Raw genomic sequence first — 15,133 nt, forward strand, 5'->3', positions numbered from 1 at the left:
ACATCCTTTGCTATCTGAAAATACAGATAAATCTCCAGTTGCTGTATGGCTGATGTGTGAGATTATAAACAATGGACAGTAGCTGGACTTATTGCCAGTGCTCTGGCTGTATGTTACTAATGATTTAGACATACTTTCTCTTGTTTTGCTCTAATGCCTTGCATGTTGTGAGCTTTTTGCTTACCACTTTTCCTTTATACCCACTGGAATGAAATTGGTTATGTCAAAATGTCAGTAATTGCTTAAAAGACATAACTTTGTAATTTAATTACTGTTGTACCTAGATGTAATGTTAGCAGGAAATGCCACTGTTTCTCAAATGCAAAGATTGATTTGTCTTGTTAAAAGGCTTAAAAGTAGTCTCTGGAGTCAAAAAAACCGTTCTGGCCTTTACTACGAAGTAAAATGAGCATCATGTGTAAGCTGTGTGCCTCCCAACCCACACAAAACTGCACCATATGCCTCTAAACACACTAGATGTGGGCCAACTGTATTCCTTGGTCTAGGTGGACCATGTCACACTGTCTTGGCCTCCCTTGCTGACTTTTGGTCTCAGGCTCTTCACCTAGTTACTCTTACAGAATTGAAGTCTTACAGATGAGTTACAAAGAGGCTGCTTACATATGTTTTAACTGTGCATATACCCTGTGCTGACCTTATGGCTTCTCTTCATTCAAAGCCTGACTGAAACTGTGAAACCAAACACAGATTTAAAAAAAAAAAAACAAACAAAAACCAACAAACCAACAAACAAACAAAAACCCACAAAAAACCCAAACCAAAACAAAAAAACCCACCCACACATACAAAAAAACCCACAAAAAACCAAAATAAAACAAAAAACCACACCCCCCAACCCAACCCCCCCCCCCCAAATCAAACAAAAAGCAAACAAAACCACCTAAAAGCCCCAGCTCACTCACAAGAAACACAAGTATTTCAGCAAAACAGCAAACTCTTAAATGTGTTTCTTTCCATTTTCATTTCCCTCTTGAGAGTTCGTGGAGCGCAGCTCACAACCTGCTGCAAATTCCAGTCATCATTTAAGCAAAGTCCACACTAACTTTTTTCTACAACTCCCTTCCTCCCCCATGCCCCCCACTCTCCAGACTTGCAGTCTCAGATGACCATTTTAGTCAGGTCATCTTTCCCCTTCTCTCTTGGTGAAAGACCCTTTCATTTCACAGCTTGCGGTCCCCTTCTGCCAGGAAAGTTTCCGGGCAGCCTCGCTGGCTGATAGAAGTGCCCTGCTGAGTGACTTGCTGTTCAAATGCATTATTCTGGGGTTCAGCATGAAAAAATGGTTTGCTTGGATAATAATCACTTCTTTATCTACAGAAGCTACTCAGTGAATGGGTAATTATCAAGGTTTACTGACAATTTGCCGTTAAGTCTTTTGTTACCGTTCCTTGTTCATTCACTCCAACTGCTTCCTGCCTTCCCCGTGGTGCTTTTTATCTCCGATTCAAATGGAATTTATGGTCTGACACAAATACAGTTTCCAGTGTCAAACAGACCTCATGCACTTTGCATGGCCAGTTACCCCAACTAGGCACCATAGCTCAAGAAGCAAGAGGAGAGCAGTGGATTAACACTTCTGTTTGTAGAATGTACACAGATTCCTTGCATTGCTGCTGCTGTTTCCACCTTTAAAGAACTGTGTGTATCATCTGGTGAGCCGTGAATGTATTGTCTTATGTGTAAATATAATTAGTATTATTAGCCGTCAGTCACCCAAGATAGGGAACATGGATGGCTAAGTGAAGCTGAAAAAGACTGTTTCTGTTGTAGCAATTAGTGACATTTAGATAATATCAGTATGAATTACTTTCAAACCTATTGTCACACTTTGCTTTTTTGACAACTTAATTAGAGGTCAAGACCTTATTTGTGGTGAAGTTAATGAACGTGGCATCTTTTGGCATGGCCTTCGGGGTGTTGCCTCAGTCGAGTGTGGTGCAACAGAGGTCAGGTGGCAGTGCCACTGTGCTATATGTGCACTGTGGACAGACTTAGAAAGTTATAGCAAGGAGCTGGAGCCACAGCAATTGAAAGCAGCCTGGGAGGCAACTGCTTCTGGCATCTGCTAAGCTCTGAATGTCCTGGGAGATGCTCCTGCCGACTGGAATAAGCTGTTGCTGACAAGGTCAACAACATCCTGTCCCTCTCTAAGGGAGGTTTACACTCTAGCTACCGGCAAACACAATCTACAAATTGCAGATGGGAGGGCAGGGAAAAGTGTAGGCTATTTACCTACATACCACTGACTCCTGGGTTAGTGTTTTCAGATAAGCCATTCTTTTTAGAAAAACCATCATCTGTTGTTTTAACTTCGAGGGATGTTTTGTTTAGTGAATGCATTCAGCACAATGGGATTGTCCTTGTTTTTAAGATTCTCCAGGGAAGTCCAGCACATGTGGACTTTTGTGGATGACCTTGTGGTGCAGTGGTGTTCAGTGTCTTTGCCATGCAATTGTTTGTGACGCCAGTCTTTAAGTATTCCTTTCCTTTTCAGACAGTGAGTTGCTGAGTTTGAAATTATCAGGAATTTCAATTTGCTACTCAGCTTCCCTGCAGTTCTGATTTCAGTGGAGATAACATAACTCTGTCTCCAGTAGGTTTGCAACAATACAAGGTCACTTAAATCATCTCCTGTAGGCTGCATGCCAAAGATAAAGAAACAAAGTTGCTGCCAGTTGTTAATGTATGCTCAGGTATTTGCTCATGGAAAACGCTGTGCAAGTGCTAAATAGAGCTACCACCTCTTGTTACACGTTATTTCTTGCATGACATATCCTGGTAATCTCAAGCAATTGGGTCTTAATATCCCCATATGGTGGTGATGGAAAAAGAAGAGGTTCCATTTTCAAACATATTTTTTAATTCCTGAGCTTTTCTTCTGGAAAGGAAAAAGCGTCACTTTGTCACAGAAAAAAATATGTGTAATACAGGTAGTGCAAGCTTTAATTGTATTAAAAAATGGGCTTTAATAGGAAGGTTTCTCTTTGGACTCAAATCTGTCAACATGCTATGTGTGATCCAAATGAGGAAGGACTTTTACTGGACCCTTTCAGCCCCAGGATAACTATTAGCATCTTGCAATCATAGAATTATCTCTAGCTTTGCAGAGGAAATGAACTGTGCATAGAGGAAGCTTTGAGGAGACACACGGTCGACAATTGCCGGTACAATTGGTGTTGGTAACTGCTGCCGAAGTGTGTGTCTGATGGAGCGGTGGTTTTGAGAGGTCAGTCTGTCCTGGCGTGATCACCGAAGGCGTTGTGAGCACTCTGCATTGCCTTGAGCATAGGGCTCTTTTTAATCACTAATTATGATCCGATGGTGTAGATCAAGTCAATCAGCCTCACTTCACTAACATTGACCAGACAGTGCCCTGTGCAGGAGTGGCTTTCCATCCTAAGCATGGCTGGCTCTTCCCTGCCAGCTTTTTTCTCGTGTTCCTAAGTGTTTAAATATGGAAAACACACTGAACTGTTACCAGAGAGATGCTTCTGAGTGAGGCCATACAGCACAGTTTTCTATTTGAAAAATGAAAATCAAGAATAAGAAGCATTCTTGAAAGGGATGTTAAGTGCTACCTGATGTTTGGATTTTAGCCTACCATCCTTTCAGCTGTCACTGTGTTGTATGTTAGGATTTATTAGGAGTGATGGACTATCTAATCCCCTGCACATTAATAGGAAAATATTGACTATTTTTAGGCATGACTGAAAAATGCCTTTTTTATCCAAAAACTTGCACTTCTTGATCTTTGATCGGTTTTGCTTTTTCTCTGCATATGTAATGCCCATTGTTGCTGCCTATACTGAACAATATACACATGTTTAAAAAAACCCAAACAAACAACAAATTAACCCTTCCCCCTCCCCCCAACCTGAAGAAGTACTGAATAGAGCACTGGTTCTGGTCTGTGAAGCTGAAATATGTGTTTCATCAGTTGAGTTTTGCATGTGTTCACAAGCCATTGTTATTGAAAAATGTTAATTGTTTGAAGGAAGGCTGTTGATAACTCTCTGGCACATGGCCTACAGAAGTAGGTGTGTGTGTGGGGTGGGGGTGGAGGCAAAGAAAAGTCACATGTGCAGTGTTTTCCAGGATCAGAATCTTCCAAATTTGTTACATGTGTGTGTTTATCTTTACACTGAGATGCTCAGGTTTGTGGTTTTTTTACTTACATGATACATGTATATCACCATGTGTCATGCCAAATACTCAGCTGATTAACTTGCTATTTGCAGCTCCTAAACAAAACAAGGAAACCCAAACAAAACAAAAAACAAACTAAAACCAAAGAATCCCCAGTTTTATTGCCGATGAAAAGTAGTACTTGCTTAGCTTCTGGAGTCTGATGGCTTTGTTGCTCTTGTGCTATATTAAACATTTTACTGAAGATCATACTGCTACTGTGTTAATCTTAATTTTGAAGTGCTCTGTGAGGGTTTGTTGAGAAGGTTACATGTGAAGGCATCTCTGACATAAAAGAAAACACTCTTTTATTACCCTTTCTTACTTGAAAGAGTGGTAGTAACAGAACTGAAACTTCCCAAGGGCTGTTTGGTGGTCAGTGCCATGCTACTTGGGTGAGATCTAAAATCAAGGGGAGTGAGGAGCCTTGTGATAGAGGGGGCAGGAAGGGGCACACAGCTGAAGAAGGGGACTTACAGAAATATTTGGGCAGCTTGGAAAAGAGGAGTGGGATGGTTTGTGGGGCTGCAGTGGAGGAAGCTTGATGCAGTAGGTTTATGAAGTTAAGGTCTCCACCTTAACTGGCCACCCTGTACTCTTGGCAGAAGAGAGCATCTGCCATGTGTGTGTTCTCCAGGAGAAACAAATACTGTGCTGCATAATAGATGTCAGTTCAAGGTGGCTTTAACACTGAACAATAAACCATAACTGGTTGTACCCATGTTTTGCATCATCCCAGCAGAAGTTACCTCCCAAGTTTTTGATGTATACTTGGTGATGTGTGGCTTGTAGGGTCAAGACCAGGCTAATATTACAAGAGATTCAGAAAATGTATGTAATGCAACAGTCACTCCCTCTGTTCAGAAATATGTGTTTTCTGACCTGCTCTGGCAGCAATGCCTGTGCAATTTTTGATTACGTGAGACTGTAGAAGCCCCACTGACTTAAATACCTCTTACTTTCTTGCCAGATCCTGGGTACAGTGTCCTTCTGGGTGTCATATGTATTCTCTTGCCTTCTAGATTTTTCTTCCCCTAAAGAACATGGATGGTAGGGCTACAATTCTCTTTTGAAGTGGGTGTTTTTGAGAATCTATTTTACATGCCATTTATTTTAATAGCTGTACCTTTAACTTTTGGAATGCATTGTACAATGCTGGTATTTTGAGCACAGCAGGGAATTAAAAAACAGTTTGATCCTATCAGAGGAATACTTGAACAATAGTTCAGATGCCTGCATACTTTTCTCCTATGTGGACAGATTTATCCCTAATTTCATTTTGAAAATAAAATGGGGTCTGTAAGTGGCCTTATATAACTTGTATAAAAATGACATTTTTTCTATGATAATAACAGGTGTTTGATGCCCTAGAATGGAATTTTTATTGCTTTAATGAAAAGATGCATAACTTTACAGAGTGTGATGGCTTTTAAGCAGCTTACGTAGAACATAGCTCTTTTAGTTATAAATAAGCATAACTGCTGCACGATGATGAAGAGGAACTGCGTGTATCCTTTTGTTTTCCAGGAGCAAAACAAAGTTGCAGGTACAGTAGTGTTAAAGACGTTAAACATGCAATTGCAAGAACTAATGTAAGTGGATTTGGGTATGTGACAGTCTCAAAAATTATTCATTCCTTTAACAGCTCTGAGTCACAATGCTTAGAAGAAGAGGCATTAATTAGATATAGAACTGAAAACAGAGATCTAAAATGACTTCCAAATACAGATCTTCTAGCCTAACCATCAGCCTCTACCACTTTCCTACAAGCAGGAAACAGAATTCATTATCTAACTTTGCGTGAAAAATAAAGATGTACACTGGTAGCCTTTCCTTGACACTGAGATGAATCTGATAGTACTGAGTGTTTTCAGGGTCCCCGTGAGAGACTGCATTAATTAATGGCTTGTCCAAGTTTGGTTCTGTTTTAATTCTTAAGTATGAGGGAATCTTTTTATCTGTACAGATAGGTACACGCAGCTTTTTAAATGAGGCATCATTAAGTCTTTCTTTAATTGTGTTTATGTGAGTGTTTACTTTTTGTTACCAAAAAGATATGGTTGAAAACTACAGTAAAGATGAATTAAAGCCTATGTACTTGTATACATATACTTTATGTATATGTCATAAAATGTTTTAGTGTGAACATGAACATGACATAGTTCTGCAACATCAGAACCACTTCCAGAATACTCCAGGCTTCCCCATTCAGTATTTGTGTGTCTCCTAGCTTCAGCTTCCATACTACTGAGGGGTAGTTTGGGACCCAGCTGTGCTGGTTTCTCTTGGATCTGGGATGTTAATGATAGTGTAATTATAGATAGATATAGTTACCACAGCAGCTTCTCAAAGGGGAAATTGACACTTTGTCTCAGATATTTCTTAAACTTGGGAGCCGGTATTAGTGTACTTACTTGCTTATATCAGAATACTGGATATTGGATTATATGTCAGTAATGTTTCAATTTAATATCTGAGTATTGAAAGAATATTCATGGAGCTGCTTCCTGAAGATGTGGCCATTTTTACACTAAAAAGCTGAACATTCTTCTGAAAGCTGTTCTGCCAAGGATTTTCAGCAGGCCTTTATCTTAACATTTTCCTGTAGTTTATTATGATTCATGTTTCAGAAGTAAACTAGTTATTTCAAGTCAGGAAAATATCTTAAATTAGGTGTTGTGTTTCTTCTTCAAAGTATGGTTTAGTACTGGATTACGTGTGCGTGGTGTGTGTGTAGGTTATCATGCTACCTGCTATCTCTGTATTTTCCAAGATATAAAACATACACACACAGAAAAATTAAAAAAAAAAAAAAAATTAAAAAGTGTAGGAGTTAGGTGCTACCAATGCTTTGCAGTCATCTTGATGATTTGTGGGTAAGGGTGATTCATCAAATAGCCTATATTTAAATGTCTTATTTGACTGAATAATAAAGCCCAGAAACAGGAGAAACTCCAAAGCAAAAGGCATAATATACTGTCAAATAAACAGTGTTAACTTTAAAGGATTTTATTTACAAGTAAGCTACATTTTTTTAACATCTGCTTTTAATAATAGACTCCCTTTAAAACATGAAATTCCCTAAATGCAGAATAGGCCATGAGTTTTCTTTTAGGTGGAGCCTGCTGTTTGGCTGGCCACTCACTGCCATGGAGTCTAAATATTGCTCAGGGAAACAATTTTTTTTTGCTGATGTAATTGGTGCTCTAGAGTCTACAGAAGTTTATTGCACTGCTATAAGAATAAAGACTTGATGTGCATTTACCCACCAGTCATACCACTGCCAAAACAGACTGCAATTGCTTTGTCTGCATGCCTCTTCCTTTGACAGAACTGCCATTCATACTCATGGTTCCAGGTGGTGTTCTTTCAACTCCTGTCTGCTCTCCTCATCAGTCTGCATTCTCCCTAGTGTTTGGGTTTTGTCTTTTTTGTTTGTTTTTTTTCTGTTTGGTTTGGGTTTTTTTAATTTGTTTTTTAAATTACTTGTAACCTGGAACACTTTCCTCCTGTTCTGGTTTTTCAGGGTGTTCACAGCCTGTGGAGTTAGTTCATATAAGTGTGTACATCATACACTTTTCCTCATAAGCCCAGACAGAGAGACATCATTCTTTTTATTTATCTGGAGCCAAAAAAGTCTGTATAGAGCATAAGGACAAAGTGTTGCCGTGGGGGGTTTTTTGTTTGGTTTTTATTAAGTTGAATATTTCTCTAGGTGCGTATTAATATGAATTTAGTAATTCCAAAAGTTGTGTAGAAATCAAATGCTCATGAACAGCAATCATGCTGGAGATGAGCTGACTGGTGTCAAAGAGAAAGCCATAGTCTGTTGAAGATAACTCTCCTGAGGGTAGCAGGGTTCTAACACTAATTCAAGCACAGGTTTTTGGCTGCACCAGATTGCTTCTCCTGAAGACTGAACAGTCATGTCTTCTAGTTTACAGACTAAAAGGCATGAATGCAACTTCCAACTGCTTTTTCCGGAGCTTGTTTTGCTCTGATCACATGGAATACAGAAAGATAACAGTCCTCTGTTTTCTGACGATCTTTCTAGATTCAACTTGAGCATCTGGTAGAGGAAACAGGCCACATTCTGAGGGTTCGGAGGAGGAGGGAGAATCATTACTTTAGGAAGTAGTGTCCTGTTCCCATTCAGATGCTGAGAAGAATCAAAAAGACTTAGAGGATTGAGTTTGGAAAGATCTGAAAGTAGGATGGTTGTCCTTTCTTTTAGCAGCATTAGTGATGTGCTGTCTACCGGAGTGGCTCATTTGCTCGGTTGTTTTAAGGAAAAACATAGGGAATAAGAGCTCTGATGGGGCCTGAAATAGAAACAAGGACTAGAAAAAATGAAGGAGAACTTTTAAAAATACAGTAAGAAAATACGGAAAGTTTACCTGCACTACTCATCTAGACAGTTTCCAAATTAGAGTTCATCTTCAGTCATTGCTCAGGCCCTGGTTTAAGCCATTAAGTCCTCGGGAACCTGTGCTGCACAGCTTGCAGATTGGTTTTATGTGGCTTTCTTTGTACCATTTCTTTGAGTTGGGCTTTTTTTTAAGCTTTCCACGGTGATAAATGTGATCCAGGATCATCCAGGAGAGCCTGTACACAGTGCTGGTACTGATAGTATTTCTCCCTTCTTTTTCTTTTACTCCAGACCAACGAGTGGAATAAGAACGATGATCGGCTGCTGCAGGCAGTGGAGAATGGCGATCCTGAGAAAGTGGCTTCATTGCTGGGTAAAAAGGGAGCCAGTGCCACCAAACAAGATAGCGAGGGCAAAACTGCGTAAGTCCAACTTAAACTTGTGATGTAAGCGAAAAGGGAGGGGAAAAAACCCAGCCCTAGATGCATATACCACTTCCATGAATTAAAAACCAGACAGTATCCTGAAAAGGAAGGTTTCTTTTTCTTCTGAAGCACATTCTGGAAAGCTCCTTTCTTTATGTGTAATTCTACATTTAAAATGCCATTTCAAAAGCATAAACCCACTGAGGTAACTTGAAGGTTAACAATCTGCTGGGTAGATCGGGACCATTTTAGGACAGGGTGTTTCAGAATTCCATGGCGCACTACAGATTGCACACTCCAAAAGGTATTCCTCTTTGGGGCTATTTTTTTCCATGGACATTATTTTAATAAGACAGAAATTAAGATAAATTTTCATTTTAATGGGTTAGTTTGAACTGAAACTGTGGTGACAGACTTTTAAAATCCTGCAGATGCTGATGATTCGTTTAACTGTTGCTTGTTTTGATTGAAGTGTGGTAATGGAAGTTTTGTGTAAACAAGATTCCTTTTGCACTGTCAATAGATTTCATATATAGAATTTTCATCTTCTATTCTTCTTCTTGTTCTCCTGTGAACATTCTGAATTGTGAAACATAAAAGATTCCACTAAGAAAATTATAGCTAAGAGAATGCTATTCTTAAACTTTCTTCCTTATGGCATAGAAATATGACTAAAGTGATAAATAAGAAAAATAGGTATCCCATGACAGAACCTAAGCCTAAATAAAATTCTGGATAGACGTGGACAAAGGAAAACAGTTTCCAGTCTTGGGAAGGGCAACACAAGGCAGTATATGCCATATAATAAGTTCTAATGGGTTACATTTATTGAGTCATATTCTGCTTCTTTCTTGGTCTGTTTCAATTTCCTACATCTGTTCTATTTCTGCTCTGCATCTGAGGGAAGTGAATGATGGAGTGACTCATAATGACCTGCAACTTTTTACTGCAGAAGTATAAGTCCTCATTTACGTCAAGAGGGCTTTCTCCTCCATACTTTAATAGGTTTTTAATTTTTAAAAGTTACATACATATGTTTTTCTTTTTACCATTGAATCTTCTGAATTACAGCTTTATTTAGCATTTCATGTTTTACAGGCAACGTAACTTTAGAGCTAGATTCTTAAGCTGCACTATATCCAGTGTATCCAGTGTAACACCTAGTTTGCAAGTTTCATGTATAGTATGATACTATGAACTTTTCTGGGGAACCACCCAAGACTGAATTTGTCAGTATCTCTCAACTTTTAAAAAATAGGATTGTTGTAGCTAGGCATCTGGTGCAGTGATTTTCAGCTTTATAGAGATAGACTTCCAAATTCCCATTTTTTATTCTTTATTTACAACTACTAAGAAGTCAGTAACCGTATACTTATTAATTACTAATAATGCAGTCGCAAGTACTTGTTTTAATTGCTTGGAACAGATGTGAGTTAGTGCTATAAAGATCTCTGCTTGTTCTGTATGTTCATTTAATTATCGTTTACTTTTTAAATTATTTCTGTGTAGTGGTTTAAAAGACAGCTTGAGAGAGAACGGAGAAAAATAGTATTGTTGTGATGCAGAAATACAGCATGCCAACTCTCATTGTGTTTCCAATGCTTTTGGAAATTTAGCAGACCTGCTCAAGTTATTTCTGTCTCAGTTTTGAAAGATAGAGACTGACAGGTGTAGAAACAATGACACTGATCTGGAGAGACACAGCTACCAAAGGTGACCCAGAAATGTTCTCCAGTATGGCTTGTTAATAGCGGACTGTGTCTTGTTTGTGAAAGACTACTCCAGAGTCTTTCTTTAGTGTGTACAAAAAAATGAAGCCATCATTTCTGTGTAGACTCATTTCTCCTATCTTTGCAGTGTGATGCCAGGGCTGCTTTCCTGCAGTGTTTCCTGGAGCCTAACACAGCAGTTTTGCCTGGTCTTAGAGGCTTAGAGGCCTCTGCTTAGAGGCATAGACCCTTCTGCTGCACAGCACTGAGGTCTGTTGGTGTCCTGCAGAAGCACAGTGCTAGTTTGTCAGCTACCTCAACTGTAACATCAGTGACTTATGCTGGGAAATTGCTATCTGGAGAGGTTTTTTTGGGAGAGCTGGCCACCACTGGGCTCAGATTTCATAGAATCATAGGGTTTGGATTGGAAGGAACCTTAAAGATCATCTAGTTCCAACTCCCCTGCCCTGGGCAGGGACACCTTCTACTAGACCACATTGCTCAAAGCCCCATCCAGCCTGGCCTTGAACACTTCAAGACTATTCTGGGCAACCTGTTTCAGTGTTTCACCACCCTCACAGTAGAGAATTTCTCCCTCTTACCATATCTAAATCAGTCTGAAGCCATTCCCCTTGTCCTATCTTTACATGCCCCTCTAAAATGTCCCTCTCCAGCTTTCTTGTAGATTCCCTCTTAGTACTGGAAGGTGCTGCAAGGTCTCCCCAGAGCCTTCTCCCATGAGGCTATGGAAAATAAGGTGATGATTGGTGAAGACAACGTGGCTTCACTAAAGGCAAATAATACCTGACGAATTTGTTGTCCTTCGATGATGGGGTTACAGCACTGGTGCATGAGGGAAGAGCAACGGATATCATCCACCTGGACTTGTGTGACGCATCTGACACTGTCCTGCATGACATCCTTGTGTCCTACCTGGAGAGTCATGTTTTTGTTGGATGGACCACTTGGCAGATAAGGAATAGACTGGATGGTTGTGCTGAAAGGAATGTGGTCCAAGTGGAGACCAGTGACCTGTGCTGTCCTCAGGGGTCAGTGTTGGGGCCAGTACTGTTTAATGTCTTTGTTGGTGACACAGACAGTGAGATTAAGGGCACCCTGAAAGTTTGCAGATGACACCAAATTGTGTGATGTGGTCAACACACTGGAGGGAAGGGATGCCATCCAGAGGGACCTGGACAGGCTTCAGAGGTGGTCTGTACAAACCTCATGAGGTTCAACAGGGTGAAGTGCCAGGTCCTTCCCATGGGTTAAGAGAAGGAATAAAAATTCAGGCTGGGCAGAGAATGGACCAAGCCTAGCGCTGAGGAAAAGAACTGGCAGTGTTTGTGGACGAAAAACTCAACATGAGCCAGGAATGTGTGCTTGTAGCCCAGAAATCCAACTGTGTCCTGGGCTGCAGTGCGGCCAGCAAGGCAAGTGACATAATTCTGCCCCTCTACTCTGCTCTTGTGAGACCCTACCTGGAGCACTGCATCCAGCTCTGGGGTCACCAGCACAGGAAAGGTGTTGACCTGTTGGAAAGATCCAGAGAAGGACATTAAGTTGATCACAGGGCTGGAGCACCTCTCCTTTAAGAAAAGGCTGAGAGATCTGGGGCTGTTCAGCCTGGAGTAGAGAAGGCTCTAGTGAGACCTTATAGCACCTTCCAGTACCTAAAGGGGGCTTAAAAGAAAGCTGGAGACGGACTTTTCAAAAAGGCGTGTTGTGGTAGGACAATGAGGAATTGTCTTAAGCTGAAGGAGAGTAGGTTTAGATTAGATATTAGGAAGAAATTCTTTATCGTGAAGGTGGTAAGGCACTGGAGTGCGTTGCCCAGAGAGCTTGTGAACTCCTCATCCCTGGAAGTGTTTGGGCCAGGTTGGATGGAGCTCTGAGTAACCTGGTCTAGTCAAATTTTCCCTGCCCATGTCAGGGGGGTTGGAATTAATATGATCTTAAAGGTTCCTTCCAACCCAAACCATTTTCTAATTCTATGATTCTTTTCTCCAGGCTGAACAACCCCAGCTCTCTCAGCCTGTCTTCACAGGAGAGGTGCTCCAGCCCCCTGATCATCTTCATGTCCTCCTCTGGACTTGCTCCAGCAGGTCTATGTCCTTCTTATGTTGAGAACCCCAGAGCTGGATGCAGCACTGCAGGTGGGGTATCATGAGGGCAGAGCAGAGGGGCAGAATCACCTCCCTTGACCTACTGGCCACATAATTCTTTTGATACAGAGCAGGACATGTTTGGCTTTCTGAGGTGTGAGTGCACGTGGGTCATGTCCAGCCTCTCATCCACCAGCACCGTCAAGTCCTTCTCCTCAGGGGCTTCTCTCAATCCATTCTCTGCCCAGACAGTGTTTGTGCTTGGATTTGCCCAGACCCAGGTGCAGGACCATCACTTGGCCTTGTTGAACCTCATGAGGTTCATGTGGTTTCACTGGTTACATTTTAGAAAGGGTTCTGCAGCACCATGTGGGAAGGGAGCTCTTTGGATGAGAGGTCTATTGATCCCTGTGAGTATACATTGGTGCATTTGTTTACATAATTAGGATGAAGCTGACTAACCAGAAGAACATGATGGATTCAATTATATAACTGTGTGTAATGTGATTAAAGACTTTGGAATGTGCTTAAAAACAAAAAAGAAGAAACAATTACACATTACAATACAGGTTTGTTAGCTCCATCATTGTCTGTTCCCTTAAGGTGTGACATGTTTCTTCTAAGATATTTTCTTTTCATTCTCTTTGTTAATAACCCTACAAAAAAAAATTTCAATACCACCCAGATTTTTATTTGAGATATAGTAATATAGTACATTATTTTAAGCAGAAGGTGGAGAGGATAATTTTTGATGCTTAAAGAGGTACTTCTAAGTTCTTGTTGTATAATCAAATGGCTTCTTATTATAAAATGCTTGAAATGAGAGGAACAGATACCAGAAACCCATATTTTCTCTATTTGTCTTGTTGAGTACTGTATGTATCATCCCACTCAGTCCTGCTATGATGAGCTCTGGCTCAGTTTTTGACATTACCACCTAAATTTCACTTGTCCTCTTTTGCCCCTGTCCTTTAGGACCTTTAGTTAGTGAATTGTCCACATGCAATAAAATGGAGATTCTTAAATTAATGAGGTCTAGGTACCAGTAAATTTCTTAGAGGTAATATTTACAAACTTTCATTAGGAGGTTTAACTCCTCAGCAGTATCTCTTAAAAAAAAAAGTATTAAAAAAACCTTGTCAAAGTAATGAAATGGGGGGGGGTTAAGACTTGCTTGACTTTCCACACTACCACCCTGCCTCTGACTCAGTCCTTTCTATAAACAATAAATCAATTTTAAGACCATGGAGCAAATCCACCTTTGGCATAAGTTGACACAGTCCCATTGTTGCTCCCACTTACACAGCACAGACTATTGCCAAGCACAGTTGTAATAGAACCTATCTGGAAATCTGACTCTGTCATTGTAGTCTTATTTTGCCAGATAGGTTTTTTTTTTATTTGTTCAGCTTCCTTAAACAACAAAACAGGGCTTTCCAGTTTGGAATTTGATCATTTAAGTCCCACTTAAACTAACAAAAAAGGGTTTTTAAAGAGATTCCTTTCAGGAGTGGATAGGATTCATTCATGTGCTGCACTTCCCATAAGATCAAGTGTTCAAATGGGCTGTTATTTTAAGAAGCTACTGCCATTATTGAAGCGGGGTGGGAGAGTGAGGGTGGAGGAATGATTTTGGAAAGGATTTACTTTGGAAAGTATAAATGGTTGCGCTTCCTTGTCCTAAAGTTATTTTGTCAGTGTGCCAGTCCATCACTGCCATGTTTGCATGTTTCTGCAAGGTACTGAACTAGAATTAAATGCTTTTGGCTATTAAGTGAAACAATAGATCTCTGTACATTTTTTTGAACTGCAACTGAATCAGCTGTTATTGAATAAAATGAGTCTGACAATAGCACAAAAAAGCCTTAGAAACCTCCATAGATTTGTTCTTTAAGGACTCTTTCACAAAACTATTGCCAATAACAGTTAATGATATATTTTTGTTTGAAAGAGACTGTTCATCCCTTGGGGGCTGAACAAGAAATAAATTTTGGAGCAAATTCCAACTGCAAATACTTTAGATTTATTATGTACATAATATTCATTTTTGTTTTCTTCCTTTCGGATCTTACTGTATAAGGAGGTGGGATGAGTGGCATGCAGAACATCACTTTTCAAAAAGTAAATCAGGTTTTAGTTACCTTTGAGAGAAAATGTTTCCTTGTATGTAATAATGTTTTATCTTAAGGTATTGGAAGGTTACATAGAATCATAGAATGTGCTGAGTTAGAAGGGACCCAGAAAGATCATTGAAGTCCAACTCCTGGCCCTTCACAGGACAACCCCAAGAATCACTCCGTGTGCCTGAGACTGTTATCC

The 15,133-nt window shown here is 40.1% G+C and overlaps 1 protein-coding gene across 2 annotated transcripts in view; it reads left to right on the forward strand.

Moving 5' to 3' along the window:
- Positions 1–15,133, forward strand: part of RAI14 (retinoic acid induced 14) — an 86,799-nt gene that overhangs the window by 39,565 nt on the left and 32,101 nt on the right. For both annotated transcript variants that reach the window (XM_032675999.1, XM_032676000.1), the window contains exon 3: positions 8,867–8,997. In XM_032675999.1, the coding sequence (XP_032531890.1) occupies positions 8,867–8,997 (131 nt within the window). The remainder of the gene's footprint in view (positions 1–8,866; positions 8,998–15,133) is intronic.

This window comes from Chiroxiphia lanceolata, chromosome Z, assembly GCF_009829145.1.
Source record: "Chiroxiphia lanceolata isolate bChiLan1 chromosome Z, bChiLan1.pri, whole genome shotgun sequence".
Classification (NCBI taxonomy): domain Eukaryota; kingdom Metazoa; phylum Chordata; class Aves; order Passeriformes; family Pipridae; genus Chiroxiphia; species Chiroxiphia lanceolata.